Raw genomic sequence first — 25,328 nt, 5'->3', positions numbered from 1 at the left:
TATTTTGCGGCCAGCATAACTATCTCCGCATATGTAATCTCATATATGGAGGTCTTTTTGTTTTTAGCTTTCTGGGTCCAACTATATGTTGGGGTCTTTAATGCTCCTCCTGGGCCTTCTGATTGGGTTGTCTCGTTATCACTTTGGGCTCCTGCTAGCTTTTTTATAGTTTTTACCATTCTGTTTTTTTTTTTCCCCATTACCTATTCTGGAATGCTGGAGGCAGAGAGCAGTGTCTTATTTAAACTGTCATTAGGTAGAGAAGTGTTATTAGTTTGTAATATGAGTACTTATGGCTTATCATAATCATTTTTCCCTTTTGAGAAAGGAAGGTAAATTTTTTCTATTAAGTTTATAAGAAATCTTTGCAATAATCAATAGAATTGACGTAGTGGTTTAGATAAATTTGGGAGAAACCCAAAATTGTGAGCTAAATTCAGTCTCTGGAAAAAGCCATGTCAAATCATATCCACTGATCTTAACACTTTCCAGCGTAAGCCAAACACATAATAGGAATATAATTTGATTAGGTGGCAACATTTGAGCCTAGGATTCACTTACCAAAATTTTGGTGTTTTAACAAGTCCAATCAATCCACACTACCACTTCAACTTCTTCCAAGTGTGTGGTTGTTACTTACGATCACGCAGGAAATATAGTGGATATCCTCTACATCCGTTCACTTGTTGCCTGTGACAATCATTTCCATATCAATCTTTAGTAATTTCTAAACAACCAAAGAATGGTCAACAAAGGAACCATGGATAATACATGAACATAGTAGACACTTCGTGAATGGAAAATAGGACAAGACAACAAAAACCTTACTCAAACAAAATTCCAAATTAAGGTACCAGAAGGTTCCCATTTTTCTCTCCTTTTTAAAGCAAAATCTGCTCCTTCCCTCCAAACCAATTCTTGTACACTAAATACTCAAATAACGAATTAAGTGCAACACCATCATATCCTTGAGTAACACTTCATCACTAGACACTCAAATAACAAATTAGGTGACCATAATTTGCAATCATAAAATGTCTTCTGCCCTATGTTTCTCAGTCTCCCCCACTTTGATGCACAAGCCTCAAGACCTTTCCAAGGACACACACCTCACAAAAGCCAACAACAAAGACAAACCATGCAAACAATCATTGTTAGATAACAAATTCAGCAAGAGGAAGCTTTTATCATCTGCTGTTATTGGGTTGGCCCCAGCAATGGTTGGGCTTTCTGCTGCTCAGCCCACAAGAGCTGAGCCAGAAAGCCCAGCTGCTTCCACCTCAAGCAGAATATCATACTCAAGATTCCTGCAGTACTTGGATGAAGGTGCTGTCAAGAAGGTGGACCTCTTTGAGAATGGAACAGTTGCTATTGCAGAGATATACAATCCAACCTTGGAAAAAATCCAAAGGGTCAAAATTCAGTTACCAGGGTTGCCTCAGGAGTTAATAAGGAAAATGAAGGATAAAAATGTTGATTTTGCTGCTTATCCCATGGAAGCTAGTTGGTGGCCTGCAGTACTTGATTTGTTGGGAAATTTGGCTTTTCCTTTGATATTGCTTGGTTCTCTACTCTTGAGGACATCAACTAATAATCCTGCTGGTGGCCCCAACTTGCCCTTTGGATTAGGAAGGTATGAATTTAGCAATGAGTATATGTTGCAGTAACTAGCAAGTTTTTGGTATTTAGACAATTAGTATTCTTCATTTATTTATTTTTCTTATTTTTTAATTAGGAAAAAAAATATATGCATATATGCTAAGTAAAGCTGTTGATGGTTCAGTTTAACACAGAAAACCGAACTAAACTGGTTATAATTGCCAAGAACTAAGCTGAACTGGTTCTTTGGTTTCGGTGATGAACCAGTTCTGATTCTTTGAACTGGTTTTGAATCGGTTTTATTCATAAAATTGGTTTGATAATTCTCAAAATAACAGTAAAATGAGCACATACAGAAGGGGAAATTGCAGCAATAAGGTAAATGAGTGCTTACCATATATATAGATAAACTAGTTTTCTCTGAATAATACCTAGAGTCACAGTAGGAAATTAAAAGGTTAATATTCCAAGCCAATCATCATGATTTTAATAGGAGTACATACTTAGATCATTGAATTTTATTTTATATTTAGCATATGACACTAACATAGATATAAACTAGTTATATTGAACAACTTCCTTGACATTATTTCATTTGATGATAATGTTAACTTCAGGAGTAAGGCAAAGTTTGAGATGGAACCAAACACAGGAGTTACATTTGAGGATGTAGCTGGAGTGGATGAAGCCAAGCAAGACTTCCAAGAGATTGTTGAGTTCTTGAAGACCCCAGAGAAGTTTTCTGCAGTTGGAGCAAAAATTCCCAAAGGGGTACTTCTGGCAGGGCCACCAGGGACTGGAAAGACATTGCTGGCCAAGGCAATTGCAGGAGAGGCTGGGGTTCCTTTCTTTTCCCTATCTGGATCAGAGTTCATTGAGATGTTTGTGGGTGTAGGGGCCTCAAGGGTGAGGGATTTGTTTAACAAGGCAAAACAAAATTCTCCTTGTCTGATATTCATTGATGAGATAGATGCTGTAGGGAGGCAGAGAGGTACAGGTATAGGTGGAGGGAATGATGAAAGGGAGCAAACACTGAATCAGTTGCTCACTGAAATGGATGGTTTCACTGGAAACACCGGAGTTATAGTCATTGCTGCCACCAACAGACCTGAAATTCTTGATTCAGCTTTGCTTAGACCTGGGAGGTTTGATAGGCAGGTATGTTAATGATTAACCCCTCCCAATCACTATACATTATTATTGATTACTTTAATTTTTGAATGACTAGTGTAAACTATCAATCAATCAGAATTTATTATAAGTATAGTCTTTAAAGTAGTTATTATAAAAGTCAACAAATTTATCATATATGACAAAAAGTTTAATTTCTATACATTATTAATATAAACAAGGTAGGTATGACTTTTAAACTAGTTATTAAAAATTCAACAAAATTATCAGACATGACAAATTTTAATTGTTCCAATAGGTTACTGTTGGATTACCAGATGTAAGAGGGAGGGAAGAAATATTGAAAGTTCATAGTAACAACAAGAAGCTTGACAAGGATGTCTCTCTTAGTGTCATTGCCATGAGAACTCCCGGATTCAGTGGTGCAGACCTAGCAAACCTCATGAATGAAGCCGCCATTCTTGCCGGTCGAAGGGGCAAAGATAAGATCACAGTGAAAGAAGTTGATGACTCCATAGATCGCATTGTGGCAGGCATGGAAGGAACCAAGATGACTGATGGCAAAAGCAAAATTCTGGTGGCTTACCATGAAATTGGACATGCTGTTTGTGCGTAAGTACATCAAATACATATGTTGATAAAAAAAATTAAGGCCGGTGCGGTTTGAGAAAATGATTTTTGTTTTTACTTCTATTTCAAAATTTTCATTAACCGAAAATTTGCTTTACTTTATTTCCTGTTGTTCAATATTTGTACAGAAAATAATGTAAGCAAGGAGATCAATTATTGTAATTATTTTTATTAAAAAGAAATGAAAACTGCCAAAAAGGCCTTTAGAACACTTTTTGAGAGTGAAATTTCTAACTGCTTCATATTGTTCAACATTTGAATTTGTTGTCTTTGAAGTGTAATTTAATAACGTTTACAATTTGTAGGACACTGACACCAGGGCATGATCCAGTACAGAAAGTCACTCTAGTTCCCAGAGGCCAAGCCCGGGGCTTAACATGGTTCATATCAGGTGAAGATCCATCTCTCATCTCTAAGAAGCAATTATTTGCTAGAATAGTTGGAGGCTTAGGGGGAAGAGCAGCAGAGGAAGTCATATTTGGTGAAACTGAGATAACCACTGGAGCTGCTGGGGACTTGCAACAAGTTACACAAATAGCAAGACAGGTTAGTAGTATCAACAAAATATGGACATGGATTCACTCTAGTCACTTTTGCATGCATTCACACATTCAATGCAATTATAATTATTGAATGAAACAACAAGGTTCAACATAGTTGGTAGATAGTTAAATTCCTAAAACTTGTTGCAGGGATTCGATTCCCTGACTATGCATATGGAAAAAACTGTTGGGAAATGTAAAATTCACTTCGATAATCTCTACCTCTTGTTTCATGGCGTCCAGCTATGGGAATACTTTGCTTAAAAAAAACTATTGGATGAAGATTGAACATCTCCGATCCCAAATGCATGTTTTAACTTTTAAGTCTATTTTACTGAAAATTTTATCCAATAGTCATGTAACGGTTTTAAATTACTGACTGCATGAATGCATGAAGAGTGACTATAGGAATCCGGATCCTCAACAACATTATTTCCTTTTGTGGAATGAGAAAGGAAATTTAGAAATTACCATATGCTGACAAATTGTCATAATTTTTTGCAACAGATGGTAACAGTGTTTGGCATGTCAGAGATTGGACCATGGGCATTGACTGATCCTGCAGTGCAAAGTAGTGATGTGGTGCTACGAATGCTGGCTAGGAACTCAATGTCAGAGAAATTAGCCGAGGACATTGATAACTCAGTGAGCCAGATAATAGAGGCAGCATATGAAATTGCAAAGAATCACATAAGGAATAACCGTGATGCAATTGATAAATTAGTGGATGTGCTACTTGAGAAGGAGACCCTTAGTGGAGATGAATTCAGAGCTATATTGTCAGAATTCACTGATATTTCTTCAATTAAGATAGATAGAATCCCTATTCGGGAATTGATCGAAGCATAAGTGTAATTCAAGGGATGAGAAAGACTATATAGCTTTGTAATGGAGTAGGATGACGTTGTACATGAGTACTGGTATAGAGCTTAGTTTTGAGATAGTATTTTGTTGATAAATGATAATTGCCTTTCATCTTGTTTCAGAAGTTGTATGATATTATTATTCTTGTATTTACTATCACTGGTTTTAACCATGCATAAAACTTAAACGTACGAGCTACCTTTTTACTTAATAAAATTTGTGAAGAGCACGAGAGAGACGCTGACAGAATAAGTTAACACTTAATAAGTTATAACTAGGTATTATCACACCGACCCACCAAAAGAGTATTATGATGGAAGTGGTAAAATGTGATATTATGCGGCAAAGTGGCTTTTTCATTTATAAGCAGTTACATGGGAAAAAGAAATAGTCGATGGTTTCTTAAGTGAGTTGGGGTTTGTTCTTATGGCTAAGGGGTTGGAAATATGAGGGATCTGGAAGGTATTTTGTTCATTCTGCTTATGAACAAGCACTTTTCTATGTGGAGCTACATGCAGAATATGAAAGAGGAGGGTCAGGTTATCGTGGTAGCGGAATATGGGTTTGGTGTACACAGTGAGGTGGAGGGAATGTATGCAGAATTGGCCATATGAGGGTTGCTGGTGTAACGTGGTGGTGTTGGTGGAATTGGGAGATTGGGGAAGGGAAAAATGGTATGTTCCGTAAAATTAGGGCATGTTACTTAAAATTAGTTCAAAATTACTTGCAAGATACAAAATTAGTTTAGTAAATTTTAATTGTTAGATGAAATTAATTGTTAAAATAAATGAAATTATAAAATGACAAAAAAAATTATAATTTATTTAAAAAGAATAATTAAAAAATTAAATAAATATATTAAAAATAAAATAAAAAATATAAAAAATTAATAGTTAAAAATTAACATTTTAAAAATATTACTTCAATGTTAAAGAAATGCTAAAAACTATTAAAAGAGTTTATTTATGAAATAATCAAATAAGTTTTTCATCTAATTAAAAACTAACTATAATACCTTCCCCAACATAATCAAAATACACCGCCTTGAATTCTGGGGTAGATAAAAAGCTTGTGAAGATTTTGAGAAGGATGGCTGGCTAATCATTGGTGCAGAGACATGTTTTATTCATACGAGCACTATGAAGACTCACGTTTTCTGCTCACTGTTTAGTGGAATACAGTTTCTATATTTATGACATTGTAAAGTTGTCCAACCAAACTGTGGGCAGGATGATAAGGGCAACCAATATCACAAATAGTTGCTTCCCACCAATTACAAAGCCAGCTATCTGAATCTCCCTATTAGGGAACAAGTTACTCAAGTTATCGCCTTCCAGAATCAAGAACCCTATTGAAACCAAGTAGAGCTCCGTGTACATTAACCCTGATATCATTAACCTTCCAGTCTTTCCAAATGCAAGTTCACCTGTATCAGAGATATAAGATTAGTTGTCTGGTTAACAAAGAAGGAAATGAGGAAAAGATTGTTGAAATTAAAAACTTATGTACTAATGTGATCTTGGGTTGAAGTTTATACTATATGGTGTTTATGTAACGTTGAAACTAAGCTTATGGTCAGTGGAAGGAGCGGATGATGACAAGTGAAGGAGGAAAGATTGCAGTTAGTATGTGCTCTGTTTTGGGCACTACTTGGTACTTGCTGCAAATTCAGCAGAAAATTGAAAGCACTGTGTGCGGTAGTAGGCAATTATTTTGGTGGGTATTAAAAGTAGGTATGGCAACGGGGCCGAACCCGTGAGGTCCACCTTGGACAATTCCGATTTTGACGGAAAAAATCTGAGTTGATCGGGGTCGAAATCGGATTTTGTCCAATAATCAAATTCGGATTCGGAGTCGGGGATGAGATTCTCAATATCCATCCCGAACTCGTCCCCAAACTCACCCGCTAATAATTAATATATATAACACATTAAAATATAAAATTATCAAATTGAATTTTATGTTAGTGTTAGATTGAATTTTATGTTTTATTTAAAATTATATTTTTTGATAAAATTTTATAAAATGTCGAAAGTGAGACGGGATAGAGAAAACCCGACTCGGTAGGGACGGAAATGAAGTGTAAATATACACCCCGTTGGTTTGAGAGGGGAGGCGGGAAAAGGAAATGGGAAGGGGGTGGGGTAAACAATTAATAGAAAATGATTCGTATCACTAAGAAAAAATTAATAAATTAACAATAAAAAAAAAAACTCACATCAGGGTAGCTTCTGATATTCGAACTCGTATCCATGCATCTTTTAATCAAAATCCCTGTGTAAAACGTTGCAGAAGCAATAGCAAACAAAAAGGCCAAGCTTAACCAACCCCGAGATGCGAGAGTGTACGGACAAGAGAGTATTCCAACACCTAGGAACCAAATCCAAACACAAAACTTTAGCATTTTGTCACTTTCTGTTATTTTGTTTTCTTAGAAAACACCGTAGCATATTGAGGTAACAAAAAAGAAAATGAATTATTTCTTTAAAATAAAGTGATTGAAACATAGATTTCTCTTAGAAAATAAGTAATATGAGAAGATACAAGATTGGTTTGCTAGTTAAGAAAAAATGGAAATGATGAAAAAGGTGGCTGGTTTGATCTGACAAAAAACTAATAAAACTAACAATTAATACTTGTGGATAGAAAAAAAAAAAAAAGAGTACATGTGATAGAAACCTGATATTGCATTGAGTCCATTGAAGCAGGTGTGAAAGAAGGATGCAGTGTTTTCGGTAGAAGGATAAGAGTCTGTGACTTTCTCCTCGTCTTTGGCATGCCCTGACTCGGGTAGCAAAGGCACGTTCAAGGATGAATTGTGGGGAAAATTTTTAGACTTTTGAACGAAAATGGACACAGAGACTGATGAAAAAAGTTGGATTGTTTGCAACAAGCACAAGTTTGCAAATCTCAAAGGTTTGATCTTTGTGGGTGGATTGAAGTCGGTAACTGAACTGCTCTACTTAAATTCATTAAGCTACATACCATAATTTACTTTCGTGAAGTAGTTGAAATGTTCAGATATCATTGTGGCCAGTTCAATATATGGACCACATAAAAAACCTTGTGAAGATGTTATTTTCCTAACGATCAAAACATTGTTCTTTCACAGCTGAAGAATAAATCACAATTGTAGATTTTTTAAAATTTGAATATTTGCAGAAAAAATAAAGAAATTTATGAATTACAAATTAAAGGATTATCAAAATTATAATTTACTCTGAAGTTAGTAACTTGGTATTCATGGACGCGTGGGTCTCGTGCTGTTTTTTTAAAAATAATAATTGATACTGAAAAGTGAAAAGTCACTGTCAACACACAATCACTTGATTTTATTCTTATCTCCCATGAGCAAAACAATTACACTTTTCTGTTGATCCCCCAATAATGATTACGTCTTTCTCTGTGTTTTTTTTTTGTCTATGGTGACAACAAGGTTAGCACCTAAAACTTTGTACAGACTATCAAAACTTCTTACATGTTTTATTTTCATTTACATGAACAAAGATAATAAGAGAAATCGAAAAACAAAAATAGAATACTTTGAAAAACAAAAATAGAATACGTTGGTTATAAATAGAAAATGAGAAATGGGAGTTAAGGGTATCTTTTACTCTAGTATTCGAAATTAGAATAGTCTTAACGAGAGAGAGCTTGAGAGGATAGGAAAGAACGTGAATAGCATCACAAGGAGAATTCTTATTGTAAAAAAAATTTACTCTTTTATTTTTCATGTATCTGGTGTCGGTAATTTGTCTTCCTTTGCCTATGACTGGCTGATTTTCTCCTTTCTAGCGTTATGATATAATTTTTGCTTGTAAACCACAATTCTTATTAATTGAATTTCATAATTGATCAGTCAATTGAATTGCTCTCCATGCTGAATTAGTTGATGCAATGATGGCTATTGAAATTGTATATAAGAAATGACAGAAGAATCTCTGGTTAAAATGTGACTCATTATTGATAGTTTGTAATTTTAATTTTGACTCTTTAGCTAGTTTCGCGGAAATTATAAAAAAAAATAATAATAGGTGGAAGAATTGCTTAATTTGCTTTAGTGAAAAACATGAATTGAAACATGTGCATGCCTCTCACGGTCTTTAACATACTGAATTTTGTTTGGGGTAAATCTCTCCCTGCTTTCTTAAGGGAGGAGTTCATAATTAGAAATTGTATTGGTCTTTCCAATTTTAGATTTAGATAATTGTTTGCATGGGTTTGGTTTTGCCCCCATGTGGTTCCTTGATCTCCTTTTTGCTTTGGTTGAGGTGCTAACATAGTTGGACTCTATAGGGTTATTGTCTTGGATTAAAAATCATGAATGTTTCACAATCCATTATATTATAAACTAAATTTACTAGTGGTACCTGACTTAAGTGAGAGTTCCACTAAGTAAATTAAAGTCTGGTTAAGTGTCTTTCTCCTAACATGTTTTTTTTTTATTTATAAAAATAAAAAGCAACCAAATAAATATTAGGTTTACACCAATTCACATGTTCAACTAACTGAATTGCATTTCCTTCATGTTGAGCATGTGTTTACTGCTTAGTAGATATATCCAATTTTACACCCCTTTTTTTAATCTTTTCAGATCCTTTTCTTTTTCATATTCACCAACTATTACTATCACAAACTCTCTCATTGGTTTTTACCTTTTTTTTTCCACTTAAGATACATTCAATCTCATGGGTGAAAAAATCTTTTTTTGAGGACTTTTTTTTTTTTGTCGTAAGAATGGACCACAGCATTGTCAATTACAATTGGTGGACTATTTCCATGACAGAGTTGTAGCTCCCTGATATTCCCATTACTATAGCTGGTATTATTATTATTACTATGATTACTGTCTCACACTCAAATCTCCTGTAACTGCCTGAAATCTTCAAGTAGCAGAAGCATGGAAGCAAAATAGAGGCCGTGACACTTAGAAACGCTCCAACCAGGGACATGAGATAGCCATAGAAAGGAACAACAAGGGCAACAATGGTAGTACCAATTACCATGACAGTGCTCACTAAGATGTTGGTCACTCTATTCTTGTATGTACTTGGAAGCAAGTCTTTCAAAGCATTGGTAATTGGAGTTGCCATCAAAGCATACTTGGATATGGGATTGACCAAGGTAATATATATTGCTAATTTTGAGCTTACTTTGTTCAGTGGCAGGTTTAATGTTATTTGTGATTCAACGTCAGCACCAAACATTAGATAACCAATTATAGCCATGGATGCATAACCCACAGTGGTTAAGAGAAAGCATAGAAGTAGGACCTAGAAAAGAAAAATAAAATTCATTAGAGACAAAAACTAAGAAATACATCCACTCTTTACTGAAACAAGATTAAATTAACCACACTAATTCAAATCAAACATAAGCTCTACCTTATTCGATTAGTGCATGCACTTAGTCATTTTAGAGGAGCTAAATTCCAGATATTTGAAACAAATTAAACATCCAAATATGAGAAATTGGTAAAACACTTACATTAGAGAACTGGTGTTTGTTTGTCATGGAATTGTACAAGGTAGGAAAGACAGGATGTGCACAATAACAAAAGGCATATAAGCTAACAGCTGTGGGGATTCCGTTCCAATTAACAGAAGTTCCCTTTTGATGAAAACCAACTCCATCGAATGTTGCAGTCCATGAAATAGAGAGGATGATGAAAGCAGAAGCAAACACTCCACTTGCGGATACATAAGAAAGTAGACTTAAGTTATCCAACCAAACTGTGGGCAAGATGATAAGAGAAACCACTATCACAAAGAATTGCTTCCCACCAATTGCTAAGCCAGCTATCTGAACCTCTCCAATGGGGAATAAGTTACTCAAGTTATCTCCTTCAAGAATCAAGAACCCTATTGAAACTAAGTAGAGCTCGGTGTACATGGACACTGATACTATTAACCTTCCTGTCTTTCCAAATGCAAGTTCACCTATATCAGGGTAGGTTCTAATGTTCGAATACTTATCCATGCATCTTTTAATCAACATGCCTGTGTAAAACGCTGTAGTGGCAATAGCAAACAGAAGAACCAAGCTTAACCAGCCCCCAGATGCAAGAGCATATGGAACTGAGAGTATGCCAACACCTGTAAACCAAACCCACATGCAAAACATCATCTGTAGGTTTAGGTAACAAAAATTAAAATAGAATTTAATTTTCGCCTCAAAATAAACTGAATTAAACATAGATTTGTCTCTGAAACTGAATATGTAATGGAAGTTCATGTGTTGTAGATTATGAAACCTGATATTGCATTGAGTCCATTAAGGCAGGTGCCAAAGAAGGATGCAGTATTTTCCGTAGAAGGATGTGAGGCTATGACTTTCTCCTCATCTGTGGCATGCCCGAACTCACGATGCTCCCACTCGTGTAGCAAAGGCTCATTCAAGTACGAAAGTTTTTCTGACATTTGAACAAAAACGGTAAAAAGATTGATGGAAAAAGTTGGATTTTTTTTCTTTGGCAATAAGCAGAGGTTTGCAATCTTAAAGGTTTGATACGTGGGGTGCACTGAAGTTGCTGGCGGAACTGCCCTAAATACAACAATTTTCTACCAGAATTCACTTTCTTGGAGTAACAAAAACGTTGAAGATAACACACTATTCAACAACTTTTGCTGTCAATATGGGCCACATTAATATAACCTTGTGATTTACCTAACAAACAAAACTTTGTTCTTTCACACAAAAGAAAGCTTCAGTATATTTAGCATTTATTGGACGGATATCGGCATGTGTAAATGAATTGTGAAATCAAAAGCTAAAAAGTATATTCTCTCTTATCTCAAATAGAAGTAAATTTCAATCATCAATATCTTATTTAATGAAATTATTTCTAAAATATTTTTATTTAATAAAATTTAAAACTTTTCATATATTTGATATCGATCAAATTCCAATGAATAATAATTTAAAAACATATATTTATTTTTTAACTGAAAATTATACAATTCAATTAGTTTAATTTTTTTTAATAAATGTGAAGTATATTTTTTTCTTCTTATAATCGAGATTGAAGGAGTGTTTATTTAAAACATCTTATTAAAAGAAAAAATATGTTTTGAAAATGCAAATAAATGCTAGATGTTACAAAATCTTTTAAAATTTTCACTGCATGAATAGAAGGACTATGGTTTATCTTATATCAGGTCTGACCCGTCTTTTGTGAGAAATAAACTAAGTCAAGTCTGTTATAACAATCGATTTGATTAAAAAGATTAGGTTTAGGCAATTTAAAAGCCTTTTTTACCGCAAAGAAAACATTCATATTTGTATTTTATTAAAATCATACATCTATTTGAATTTATATATAAACATGTTGTCTTATATATAAATTCATGCTAATATACTTATTGAAACATGAACGAACTGATGCCTTATTAAAAATTATTACCATAAAATGGACTTTTAAATAAGTTACCTTGATAGTTAGGGAGTCATAAGGTGATTGGAGGAAAGATATAAAGGTTAGAGTGATAAAGATCGAGATCATGATTTTGAATCCAGTTAATAACATAACATATTAATTATTAGTATTTATTGATTAAAAAGAAAGCTATCATAACAGTCAGGTAACCTTAAAAATATGTTAATATCATATAAGTAAATTATATTTAACTCTTACAAAACTCATCAAACTACATATTTTTACCTTTGTTTCGTGTTTTGAGTAACAAATTAGGCACTACTGCACTAATTAAGCATGCATGGTCGTGTGAGTCTCATGGTATTTTAAGACTTTTCTTTATCACACCACCATACTTTGCCCATTTTATGTTTTTCAGGATGACACGCTCTCAAATTTATTTCTTAAAGGATAATGTTTGATGGACATCTAAAATGTCCATCAATATTTACAAAATAAAAGAGAAAAATAATAAATTTATCAAAAATATGATATGATAAAAAGAAAAAGATTGAAAGATGTCTCGCGTTATATAAGTATTTCTTAAAAGTTAGAGGATATCCAAATATCGTTATCTTTTATAAATAATAAAATAACTTATAAACTAATATAAAAAGTTTATAAATTTTTAAAAAATTTTACCAAACACATTCATAGTATTAGTTTGCGTATGTTTAATCATCTTTTTAAGTATATAAGTTGTTAAAGATTATGATTGTTAATTTGAGTTCAAATTTTCTGTCATATGACACCTAGAGAATGTCTTATCATTTGTTATAAACTGTTTGCTAGTCCTTTAAGTGTATCTTTAATACAAATGCTTTTATATAGATATATTGAGTGGCTTAATTTCAGGTGTTGTTGTTTTACTCTCTTTTTTATACAGTAACAAATGACACAATTATTTATACAAGCACCGTTGCATAGTTAAAATGATGTGAATCATAATGGTATTTAAATGAAAAGACTAACAGCAACCCTTCCCTACCTTTTATAAGCAATAAGCAATGCAATAGTCTTGAAGAAATAAAATAGTAGGCCATACAATACATTCCTAATTTTGTTATGTATCTGAGTTTGAAACGGAAAAAGGTAAGTTATCACCTTCCAGAATCAAGAACCCTATCGAAACTAAGTAGAGCTCGGTGTACATGGACACTGATACTATTAGCCTTCCTGTCTTTCCAAATGCAAGTTCACCTATATCAGGGCAGGTTCTAATGTTCGAATTCTTGTCCATACATCTTTTAATCAATGTTCCTGTGTAAAATGGTGCGGCGGCAATAGCAAACAGAAGAACCAAGCTTAACCATCCTCCAGATGAAAGAGTATATGGAACTCACAATATCCCAACACCTGAAAATTAAATCAAAGCGACGTAAACACACAAATTAAACATTAGCATTTTATTAGATTTAGTTTTCCCATCTTGAGGTTGAGGTAACTAAAAGAACAGATTGTTTCTTTTGGGTTTACAAATGTGAAGTCTCTTAGAATAAGTAAAGGAAGTGCATGTCTTGTAGAAAATTATGAAACCTGATATGGCATTGAGTCCTTTAAGGCATGTGCGAAAGAAGGACACCGAATTTTTGGTAGAAGGATGAGAGGCTATGGCTTTGTCCTCATCATTGTGCTTCCACTCGGGTAGCAAAGGCACGTTCAAGGATGATTTGTAGGAAAGTTCTTCTGACATTTGAACAAAAATTGGATATAGCTAGAGGTTGATACATGGCAAAAGGTTGAATTTTTTTGCTGTAAGCAGAAGTTACCAGATCTAGTACAACGTGACTCCTATACTTCACCACTATTTAAGAGTCACTAAATCGTTTAGAATATATTTGGATAGAAAATTTTAACTTAAAAAAGTAATTTATCAAACAATTTAAATTTATGTAATTTAAAATTTATTGTTGAATTTTTTTTATGAAGAATTTAAATTTTTGAAATTTTAAAACAAAAGTTTAAACAACTAAAAATGTGGCATTTCAATTTCCTTCTAAAAAGTGAGAAATTAAAATTTTCTTTTTGATAGAAGAATCTTCTAAAACGTTTAACCTTCATCCTCTCTTCTTCCACCTGAAAATTTCCGAAATTTCATTCTCGAACTCGCGACTCTTCCCTCATACTGATGATCCTCTTCTTCAAAAACATCGTCTGAGCTTGTGAAGCATCGATTTACACCTGCCAGTCAGGGGAGCAGCCGTCGCTATCCATCACGCGGCAGAGATGCTCGCCGGCGTAGAGGGCTTGAGTCATGCCTTGCGTCGTTGACTAAATGTTGTGGTCGGGTGTGGTAGTAGTGTATGTTGTCGTGTCCCGGTTTTCATGCGACTTCTCATACCGCATAGATATTCTTGTCTTTGGAAGTATACCAATCATATCTTCTCTTCTCTTTACATTCATTTTCTTTTACCCTCACAATTTTAATTTTTTTAATCCAAAAACAAATTTTCAAAAATAAAATAATTTCAATTAAAGTATTTAAAATTTTTAAAATTTAAAATTTCTCACACTCATCCAAACACATTTTTAATGTTCCAACTAGACAAAATAGAAGAGTCGAAAAATAATAAAATTATAAAATTCCTTGGACCAAAGAATAGTGGTTGCTATGAAATTAATGGACCATATAGTATGTGGCTGCCTTTTATCTGGCAAGGTGGTCTCCCCTCCAGATATATATCACATCATATCCACACACACGGATGATAAAGGTTAATTAGTTGGATAATTTTTTTTTTGTTCCTAAATGTTTTTAAACTTATGTTTTTAGTTTTTTAACTTTTTTATCCTTATTTTTAATTTTTAAGGAGCTAAAAGTTAGGATAGAGAAATTGTTAAGAAACTAAAAGTTGAAAAAAAAAATTAAAGAACTAAAAACATAATTTTAAAAAATTTAAGACTTAAAAAGATAATAAATCTTAATTATTTTCTGATTAAATTATGCTCTAGTTACATAATTGTTACTTTTATATATGCTTCGTGTTTATTAATATGAGTTGCTAAATTGCTTGGCCTTGAGGTGGAGTCTAGCTAATTTAAACCAGGCTAGGAGTTGCTATTAGACATGGCAATGGGGCGGAGACGGGTATTATCTTTTCAGTTTTTGATCTTGACTCCCTAACATACGAGGCGGAGACAGGTATTATCTTTTCAATTTTTGATCTCGACTCCCTAACATACACCTGTATTTGTTTCTGATATTCGATGGATTAAAATTTGTTACCCTATCTCATACCTATCGGATATCCCTTTCCCGTTCTGTCTCCGGTTCAGATTTCTAAAAAAGTTTTTTTTTTAAAAAAATTATATTGAAAATCTGATTTAAAAAAATTTATTGTTACATATTTATTTTTAACTACTTATATTTGCAACGTTTTTGTTTACAAAAAAAGAATATTAAATTATATAAAAAAAATTAACAAGTAATTAATAAAATTGTAATAATATCATCACAGGGGCAGGTATAAGAATGTGTATGAGACGGATAGTGACATCTCCATTCCCAATCACGATTAAAAAATTTGAGTAATCCCCTAATCCAAACTCATATCTAGTCAACTCGGATATTCTCTATCAAAATCGAAACGAATTTGAACGGATATCCACAAATACAAGTTTCATTTCCATGTCTGGCTGCTATGTTGATCCTATGAAAGGAGGTGTGTGCCACTCGAAAATAACACATTTTAGATTCTTGATTGCAAGAATATAGTCACACTTTTCCGGCTGTCACTATTATTTTTCCTGTGTGCTAAATTTACTATATTTAGCTAAAAGATTTTGGACCAAAATTCTACTTAATACCTAGAGAGGAAACTAGAAGAAAGTTTATATATAGAGAGAGATATGATATGATGTGATACAAGAAAAGAAATTAAAAGGTAATAATAAATATTTAATGAAGTGTATAATATGAAGATATTTAAAACAATGGTGGATACCAAATAGGGGGAAAATATAGAAAGGAGAGAGGTATAAATATAATATGACTTGATAAGAATAGATAGAAATAAATAACAAATTTTGAAATGAAATGTTTGATTATATATATATATATATATATATATATATATATATATATATATATATATATATATATATATATATATATATATATATGACTTCCTTCACTTCTTTTTTTTAATCTCTCTTCTCTACATCTATCTATCCTAAATTGAAATGATACATTTAACATTTACCCTATATTGAATGTAATGTTACAGGTTTTTTTTGGACCAGAAATATAATGCTACCGTTATAATTAACAAGTCGTATATTACGACTCAAATTTCTGCATGGGAACATAATAAGAACTAAAAAAGTCTCCGGCTGCGCCTGGTACTTTACTACTTTATTTTCCACTAATGTCTGCCGGGATTGGATTTCAAATTTTCAATCTTCTTGTGATATCATTTGATAATAAAATAAAATAAAAATAAATAAAGTTGACACTTGGAACGGACCTGTCATAATAAATTATGATTAGTGAATAAATTATACTACACATAATTTATTAAAATAGTTGATAGCTACTCGATCTGCGTGGACAGTTTGCAGAAAACAAAAAACGTCAAAAAGCATAAAGCAACAGGAGCTCATGTTCATTCACCAGCACCACACATTACTCTGGTAAAAATGGGGACTCTTAACATATCTTCGAATTTTCGGGTTTTGGCTAATCAAATGAAATAATTGACAAAAGGAGGAAATGGTCATTTTGGTATAAAAGATATTTTTATAATTAAAAATTTGTAAAACAGAAACACGTAGTGTATTTAGAAAATATGATAATGTAAATAGGAAAAGCTGGAAAAATATCCCAAACTGAATATCAAACTTCTGTTCGAGCCCCGCGTGACCCAACCAATTGGACTTACTAACTCGTTGATATGTAGCCCAATTGCAAATTATTGAAGGCAACAATCTTGTTATCCAAAAGACACTTAATCAATTAAATATTTATAATATATAATCTTATATTAATGTTATAAATAAATTTAATATTATTTAAAGAGCATACATATTAAATTTTAGATAACTTAAATGTTTATAAATATAAAATTTTATAACTTAATTTACATATATTTTAAATAGTATATTATGTTTTTAAATGATGTTGATTGATAAGGGTCTACTTAATTTTAAGTTGCATAAATTTAACCTAGATATTAAAAACTTTAAATCTAATGGTTGAGCGAATGAAATTCAATGTTCACAAAAATGGTTGTGTGTGAATTAATCTTATATAATATGCTGTTGATAGTTTATATTAAATTTCACAAAATTTAATTTAGATATTTGTTGGTATGTTATTTAACAATGAACAATTTTTTTTATATTTTAAATAATATATTGTCTGTCAAAATAAAGTAGTGCGATGAAATATCAATTAAGTTTTTTATTTGCATGAAAGTTTATAAATGTAACTAATCTACTTTATAAAAAAAATCAACGGCTGAATTCATTAGTTTTACATTCTACTATGAATTATTATGTGATGTAAATACAAAAATTTCATGTCTAATATGCAAAGTGATTGCACGATGTTTCTCTAACTTCCTCAGTACTACTCTTTTGCTTCAAAATAAACTTTCCTTGACCTAATTACTTGAACTTAATAAACTTGCATGTTAGGGTAAAAGTATTTACACGGACACTAGACAAACCATTTTCTACATTGATTATTTTTTATATTCTACATCGGTTATGCGACGTTATTGTAGCATATAATATTGATCAGTATGACTTTTAATATAATTATTATAAAAGTCAACAAAAATTTACAATAAATGACAAGCTATAGTTTGATGATAATGCAAAAAATATATATATTGTTAATGCATATATTATTTATTTTATTTTAATTAATTTAAGCTATTTTTCCTTTGAAACTCATAATCCTTTTCTATTTCACCGATCCTAAAAGAAAATAAGGAAAATGAGTGAAAATGATGATATGGCCATGTGGTAATAAACAAAAAGAAATTTCTCCCAACCTTTCAAATAAATTGTCAAAATGACGATATATCGGTTAGCTTTTTGTAAGTGCAGACTAATATACATAAGTTCCATCATCCATGTGATCAATATGCTCTTGAACTGCGACAGTGATCAATATGCTTCCTTTTAACCATCTAGTTTGGCAAATCAAGTGTTTGAACTTTGAAATTGAATACAATTTCGCTGATTTCCGGCAACTATTTTGTTACTTAGTTTTGCCACAATATGTCAGCTCTTAGGATAGAATTTGCATGTTTTTTATCATTTCCAACGGCAACCGGTATGCTTATGCCAGTAATGAACATGTCTCTAGCTGTTTATTTTCTTGTATGTGTCCAATAGTTATAAATCAATATGATCCTTCATAGTTTATAGATATTTGGATTCTTCAATATGTTTTCAGGGATTTAATTCCCTACCATATATATAAAAAAATATAATCTGTCAAGAGAAGTAAAATTTATTTTGATTATTTGACATTAAAAGTAATCAGCCCATGACTATTTTAAGCATATTGATTGTATGCTTGAAATGAAATAGTTTCCTGGTGATAAATAAATAATTATTTTTTTCATGAAAAAGATTAAACAACAAATAATTATTTCAACTTCTTTGAGATATACTACGATTTTGTGGGTAGAATTGATTCTTATGAGTTATTCAAACACATTATAAGTGACTAGTGGACAATTTCATAAGATTCGTGACAGAATAATAAAAAAAAATTAATTAAAAACACACTAGTTTTAAAGTCGAAATTGTGTCGACCTCACGTTGACATTACTAGCATCAACTTAGCTAACACTAAGTAAAACTTTTTAAATGCCATTTTGTTTCATTTTTCAAATATTAAAATACATTGTGTCAGTCAGATTGACACTAATTTAAGGGTAGTGTCATTTGTCGACACTACATTGGGTATTTTTGTTAGCATCAGTTGACATTACGTAGAGTTAACTTCTAAGAAATGGACACAAATTTGGTCATTTAATTCCAATTGAAAGCCAAAATATATTTAGCATCGATTTTGTTGAAATGTATATTATGAGTGAATTTTTTATAACTTTAATTTAATACATGAATGGACTGCTTTATTTTAAAGCTAATATGTTGGTTGGTAAAACTGTTAAAAATAGTCTAATATATATTAATAGAAGAGAAAAATAGGTTAATTTGATCCTTCTCAACGGACTAAACAAAATCAACAAATCAGTGATCCATATTAAAATTAATTAGGTTAAGTAAGCTGGGATCGTATCATATTTTGATCCATTAGGCTCAATTGGACTAGAAAACATATTTTCATAACAATATTATTTGTATATTTTCATAAATTTATTCAATAAATTTTAATCAATCAAAATATCATTTCAAATTGAGTAATGTTTTCTTACATAGTAAGTTTTAGCTTGTCAGACCGAATCGGATTGGAAATACAGTTGACTATAGTTATATTGGTTGGAGTTATATATTTGTACAAATTGACTCCTAATTTTAATCAGTATTATTTGAATTGAGTATTGTTTTCTTATGTAGTAAATAGGCAATAGAATATATTTATGCAGAAGAAATCACTGCCGCCCCTCCCCCTGTCCATTTTTCTTTATTAAAAAAAACTTATCTCGTCGGTTTATTTTTGTAAAAAAAAATGGGTAGAGTTACATAAGATTATAAGATATATATCAAAGCTACATGTGATTACAAAATAAGACTGATTGTAAATAATATGCTAACTGATTCATGGGATTGTAATTTTATGAAATTTAATATGGCAAATGTGTATTGATATATGTGAGGTCGTTGACTGGTTGTGATAAGTTGTTTATTAATCACGTTGTTAGGATGTAATCATCTAAAGAACATATGAAATACAAAAAAAAAAAATGTACATCTTGTACGGACGATTTGGCCTCAGAGAAATAATACAGTATTATTTTTTAAAGATGAGCAGATAGATATTATTATTGTCACTAACCTTGTAAGGTTAGATAGAGTGACCCTTAAACTCCTAGAGTTTAGTTTGAGTTTAGTTTGTTTGAAACATTATTTATTTATTATGATGATGATTCCATCATATATTTTAAGTTCAAATTTATTTATTATTGAAGTCACACCATATGAATTATGGCATGCATAGTGATGCCACAGGAGCTGAATTCATATATTATACATCTTTTGTTTTCTTCTAATGCTGAATTGGTCAATAATAAATAATAATCGACTAATAGTATTAAGAAAGATTGAAAGATAACGATCAAGTTACTTTACTTCATTTAAGATTTTTTTCAAAGTAGTTATTTATTATTTTTGTTGAATAAAGTATATTCAAAATCACGGAATGTATGTATAGTATAGTCCTATCGGGTGACTAAATGTCCACACTCCACACTATGACTAAAATGTTTCAAAATTTATGTCTTTGCAACATGTTGTAGTAATTATATAGTTCATGATCTTCCACACGTTTCTAGTGTTGCGCACCCGGCCATAAGACTAATTCAAACCAGATAAATGAATAAAATTTTCTTATATACAAATACATTAAGAAAAGAAAGCGAAAGTGAATAATGTAAAAAGGAAAGAAAGGAAAAAAAATAAAAAGCGAAATAATTTTCTAAGTTGTTTGGTGGAGAAGAAAATGAAAAGAAAAAAGAAAAAAAATATTTCTTCTTATTTAGTAATATGAAAAAAGAAAGAAAATAAAATAACATATACATATCTAATGACATAAATACATTAAATTAACAATAAAAAATGCAATATATATATATATATATATAACTTCCTTTTTTTAGGTTAAATATATATGTCACTTTTGACTTATTATGTTTTAGTATTTTTTTTCACTTTATTACATTAAATTTTAAAAGTTTCATGTTAATCTTTTATGTTTTTAAAAGTTTTATTTTGATCTTTTATATTTTAAAAATTTTATGTTATCCTTTGTATTTTTTAAAGTTTTATTTTGATCTTTTCTTTCAATTTGTGTTAACAAACGTTATATGTATTTTGTTAATTTTTAAATAATTAATTTAAAATAATGAGATTAAAAATTGAAATAAGACCCAAAAATACTACTACGACATTAGATCTAAACCTTCACACCACTGTTGGGACCTAACATTTATTATCTATATTTATGTTGGATCACAATGTAACTATGAGATGACATAATGATATTGTTTGATGGATCAATATTGTGAATTTGATTTGTTTGTTGATGATGGTTGATGGTTGATGGTTGTAGATTAGACGGTAATTGTATTATTTATGTTGTGATGATTATGAAATTTATAATAAAAAAAAAAGATGACAAAAGTAAAAAAAATAAGTGGTTAAATGCATTTAAAAAAGAATAGTAATTTTTAGTCGTTATTATTTTAAATTAATTATTTTAAAACTTAAAGTTAACCACATACTAACATTTATTAATGGAAATTAAATGAAATGACCAAAATGAAATTTAAAAAATATAAAGGATTAAAATAAAATTTTTAAAATTTAATGTACTAAAATAAAATTTTAAAAAATATAAAAAATTAAATGAAAATTTTAAAACTTAATGTACCAAAATAAAATAACATTAAAACATAATAAACCAAAAAAGTGATATTTAATTTTTTTTTATTCTGCTTTTACTTTTGGAGGAAAGATAAAAATAGCATACAACCAACTTGCTATAAAATCCTTTCTTCCTTTATTTGTTTCAACCATTGGACTTAAAATTTGAAAATTTTATTCCCTTTCTCAATTTATTCTCCACTTTCTTGCGTACCAAAACAAATCTAAAGCATAATAACATTTTATCATGATGCTTCTACTCATTAATCACTAGTACCAAACTCTTTTATAAGAAAAATATTATTCTATATTTCATTATCAACGAATAGCAATATCGTAAAAAGAACCCGTCAATGATGAAGAAAATTGAGTATTTTAACTCCAGAAACACAGACAACACATACAACATAAAGCCTGACTTTTGAAGAATGATATCACCGGTGTATTTAGCTATCCATTAGTTTATGATACAGGGTAAATTACTATCTATCTATCTATCATATATTTTTTTTCGAAAGATATATATTATACTTAAATATCGTTACAGTGAAATAAGATATATAATACAGTTTAATGATATGTGAGTAAAATTACAAAAAGATAAAATACAGTTAACCTTATAATATAACATCTAAAATTACCCAACCAATAGTATCACTTGTATATAAATCTAGGCTAGCGCTAAAATTCTCATGGCATTCCTTTACTTTAAAATAAAGTAGCTTTCTAATTACTAAATTATCATGTTAAAAAAATGTTTCTTGTATGTATCTCTTTGGGAATATGTATAAGAAGCACATTAATTCACATTTGGGGAAACGTGACAAAATTAAAATATAGATTACAAAAAGAGTCAACTATAAATAGATACTAAAAATAATATAATGTTACTTGTAGGTTCATGTTAACTTCTTCCGTACAACAAAACATTTAGCACTCAAATTATTATTAGGGCTCATTTGACTTAATAGTCGATTTGAATTAGTTGATCATGATAGTAATTAGTAGGGAATGAGTATAAGGGATGAGTTTATATTTATTTTTATTTAGACTATTTTTTTTATTAAGCTATTTATTTGGACTCGAATCTCAACTAATTAGGAGTTGAAATATATAGGACGGAATCATGCCAACCAGACCTTTTAACACAATATATCAATGTTATCTATAGATAAGTTGTAAATTAAAAGAAGTATAAAAGTTAAATTAAGATATATTTTTAACATATATTTTAAAATAAATAACATCATTATAAATGTAATATCATGTCATACGATGTTAAGTAAAATACTTTTATGATTAATATACAATTATTAAAAAAAATTATACTTTTTTAAAAGTGCATCCCAACTCATAAATCCAACCTGGCCTAAAAATGCATCGAGTCTAATTTCAAATCCCAAACCACACCAAAATTAATTCCCGGTTAAGCCAGGTTAGGGGGATGGGCCAAGTCATGCTTACCCATAGTCATCGAGACAATCACTTTAGTTTATAGTTGATGGTTGAAATTCGACAATTGATAATTGATGACTAATAGTTGACAATTGATAATTAACCATCTACTGATATCTGACGATTAATATTCAACAATAGATATATAACAACTACTGATATCTTATAGCTGATTTTTAACAGCTAAAAGTCGCCAACTGATGGTCGATAGCACATAATAATCAATGACTAATAACAAATGCCCAATAATCTAACAACTAACCCAGTATTAGTGGGATTATAAGTTGGGATGAGTTAAATTTGAGCCGATGATTCAAGGGTTTAGAGAAAATCAAAGGAGAAAAACAATGTAACATGCCAAAGACACTTTCCTTGAATATATATATATATATATATATATATATATATATATATATATATATATATATATATATATATATATATATATATATATATTGTGTTTTACCTTTTGCTTGATGTACTTGGGTTGAACAATTAATACTCGTTTTCCTATGAGTTGATTTTTTTAAACAAACTTCTTATATATATCCTTACCTACTTCTACGTAAGACACATGTTGCTCGAGCTTGATCATTTTAGAGGAGTTTATTCCTCTCAATTTGGTCTATTTTGAGCTAGTTAAAAGGCATTATAAAGTTTATGAAACATGCTTGTTAAGCTTTTAATTCTTCAAACCTGTCAAATAATTTTTTTTCCACAAGTCAAATTAAGCTAGGTATGATGAAACTTGTAATTTTCCATAGTGGAGTAAGATGAAACACATCTCTTATTCAAATATCACTTGTTTATTATTAAAATCATATTAAACTTAATGCTAACTTTTTTGTCTTTTTTTTTTATCAATGTTAATTATTAATTTTGGTTAGAATAGTAATGGAGGAGATTTCAATCCAACATCTTATCCCTTCAACTCATTTTTTCAACCACTAAATCGATCTTATAATTCTCTTATTTTGTCTTCTTGTGTTTATTGTTTATGCTCTAACCCTTAACAAATATATATCGGATAACCGTTAAATATAACTTATTTTTTATACTAAAAATATAATGGAAATATCCTTAAAAATGATTATTTAACCGTTATTCATGCTTAATTGTTAAGAATTGATAATTTTTCTATTCATGACTTGCAAATAAAAAGGAGAGATTAAAAGCCTAAAAGATGAAAAAAATAACAAAAAATTTTAAAAAAGAAAGGTTCAACCCAAGACGCGCTAAGCGCATATCTTGCACTCAACACGAATACAAGCATCATCGCTAAGTGCGATGAGGAGGCGCACTAAGCGCGAAAACACGTATTGGTGCTAAGCAAGAGGATGCGTGCTAAGCGCAAATATAGGTATATGCGCTAAGCGAGGCTTAGTGCAAGTACACATACCCAAGTTCATTCCAGCAACTATAAAAAAAGAGTCAAGACAAGGAAAAAAGACACACCGAGTCTCATAGCACTCTCACCCAAAACCTAAGAACTTTTCCTTAAGAGAATTCTTCCTTCTCTTATGCTATTTTCTATTCCATTTTTCCATCCTTTCTCATCTATCAGTTTCTATACATGCTTTTTAGTGTAAGGTTCCTTATAATTATGAGAGGTTAAATCCTTAGTTAAGATCTGACAGATCCTTTATTTTTTATTCTCTTTTTCGATTCTTTCTCCTCTACCAATTTCTATACCCGCTTTCTAAATGTTGTCTAACTATCCAATAATAAGATTAGTTATAAATGACTTTCGTACGCAGACCACTGCATATAATGATCAGAAAGGAGGGCAGGGAACCATTGGTAAAAAAACAAAAATCACAACTTCTTCTCATAAATGTGTCACTTTTGAAAGTCATTTTTTAAATTTTTTGCAAATAAACAATTAAGTTGCATGACTTCTTCTTCCACAACGTTTCTCTAAGATGTCCATGTCCTTCACCATGTGTGATCATAGGTAGGGTTCTTAGATCCGCATGCATTAGCAAATCATGCCAACATACCTTCCTTTTAGACAACCTACAACTTAACATAGTCTCATTAACCGTAAGTACTAATTAATTATAAATATTTTAGATTAAATATGTATTTATCCTTAAAAAGTTGATAAGGATTAAAAAAAATAATTATAT

The 25,328-nt window shown here is 30.8% G+C and overlaps 2 protein-coding genes and 1 long non-coding RNA gene across 3 annotated transcripts; 1 reads left to right on the top strand and 2 right to left on the bottom strand.

The window, feature by feature from the left end:
• The first annotated feature begins 807 nt into the window (after positions 1 to 807).
• LOC114395284 (ATP-dependent zinc metalloprotease FTSH 6, chloroplastic) lies at positions 808 to 4,915 on the top strand. The gene is made up of 5 exons (XM_028357020.1): positions 808 to 1,633; positions 2,217 to 2,757; positions 3,029 to 3,342; positions 3,666 to 3,906; positions 4,410 to 4,915. Exons 1-5 carry the CDS (start codon positions 1,035 to 1,037, stop codon positions 4,749 to 4,751), a joined length of 2,037 nt encoding a protein of 678 aa, XP_028212821.1. The 5' UTR covers positions 808 to 1,034; the 3' UTR covers positions 4,752 to 4,915.
• Positions 4,916 to 5,703: 788 nt separating this feature from the next.
• Positions 5,704 to 7,826, bottom strand: LOC114394705. The gene is made up of 3 exons (XR_003662821.1): positions 7,446 to 7,826; positions 6,985 to 7,136; positions 5,704 to 6,192 (listed from the first exon to the last, which is right to left on the bottom strand). It is a non-coding gene; the product is annotated as an uncharacterized LOC114394705 (long non-coding RNA).
• Positions 7,827 to 9,474: 1,648 nt separating this feature from the next.
• LOC114394967 (amino acid transporter AVT1I-like) lies at positions 9,475 to 11,266 on the bottom strand. The gene is made up of 3 exons (XM_028356646.1): positions 11,020 to 11,266; positions 10,254 to 10,861; positions 9,475 to 10,039 (listed from the first exon to the last, which is right to left on the bottom strand). Exons 1-3 carry the CDS (start codon positions 11,183 to 11,185, stop codon positions 9,524 to 9,526), a joined length of 1,290 nt encoding a protein of 429 aa, XP_028212447.1. The 5' UTR covers positions 11,186 to 11,266; the 3' UTR covers positions 9,475 to 9,523.
• Positions 11,267 to 25,328: the final 14,062 nt, after the last annotated feature.

The sequence above is a fragment of the Glycine soja genome, chromosome 18, assembly GCF_004193775.1.
Source record: "Glycine soja cultivar W05 chromosome 18, ASM419377v2, whole genome shotgun sequence".
NCBI classification, from domain to species: Eukaryota; Viridiplantae; Streptophyta; class Magnoliopsida; order Fabales; family Fabaceae; genus Glycine; species Glycine soja.
Note: the sequence above shows the minus strand (reverse complement) of the source record. Positions and strands in the feature narration are given on the sequence as shown.

Coding starts and splice junctions, on each gene's coding strand:
- LOC114395284 (XM_028357020.1), top strand. CDS start 1,035: ATGTCTTCTGCCCTATGTTTCTCAGTCTCCCCCACTTTGATGCACAAG. Junction 1,634..2,216: donor TTGCCCTTTGGATTAGGAAG/GTATGAATTTAG, acceptor TGTTAACTTCAG/GAGTAAGGCAAAGTTTGAGA. Junction 3,907..4,409: donor TTACACAAATAGCAAGACAG/GTTAGTAGTATC, acceptor TTTTTGCAACAG/ATGGTAACAGTGTTTGGCAT.
- LOC114394967 (XM_028356646.1), bottom strand. CDS start 11,185: ATGTCAGAAAAACTTTCGTACTTGAATGAGCCTTTGCTACACGAGTGG. Junction 10,862..11,019: donor TGGACTCAATGCAATATCAG/GTTTCATAATCT, acceptor TTTGGTTTACAG/GTGTTGGCATACTCTCAGTT. Junction 10,040..10,253: donor ACAAACACCAGTTCTCTAAT/GTAAGTGTTTTA, acceptor TTTCTTTTCTAG/GTCCTACTTCTATGCTTTCT.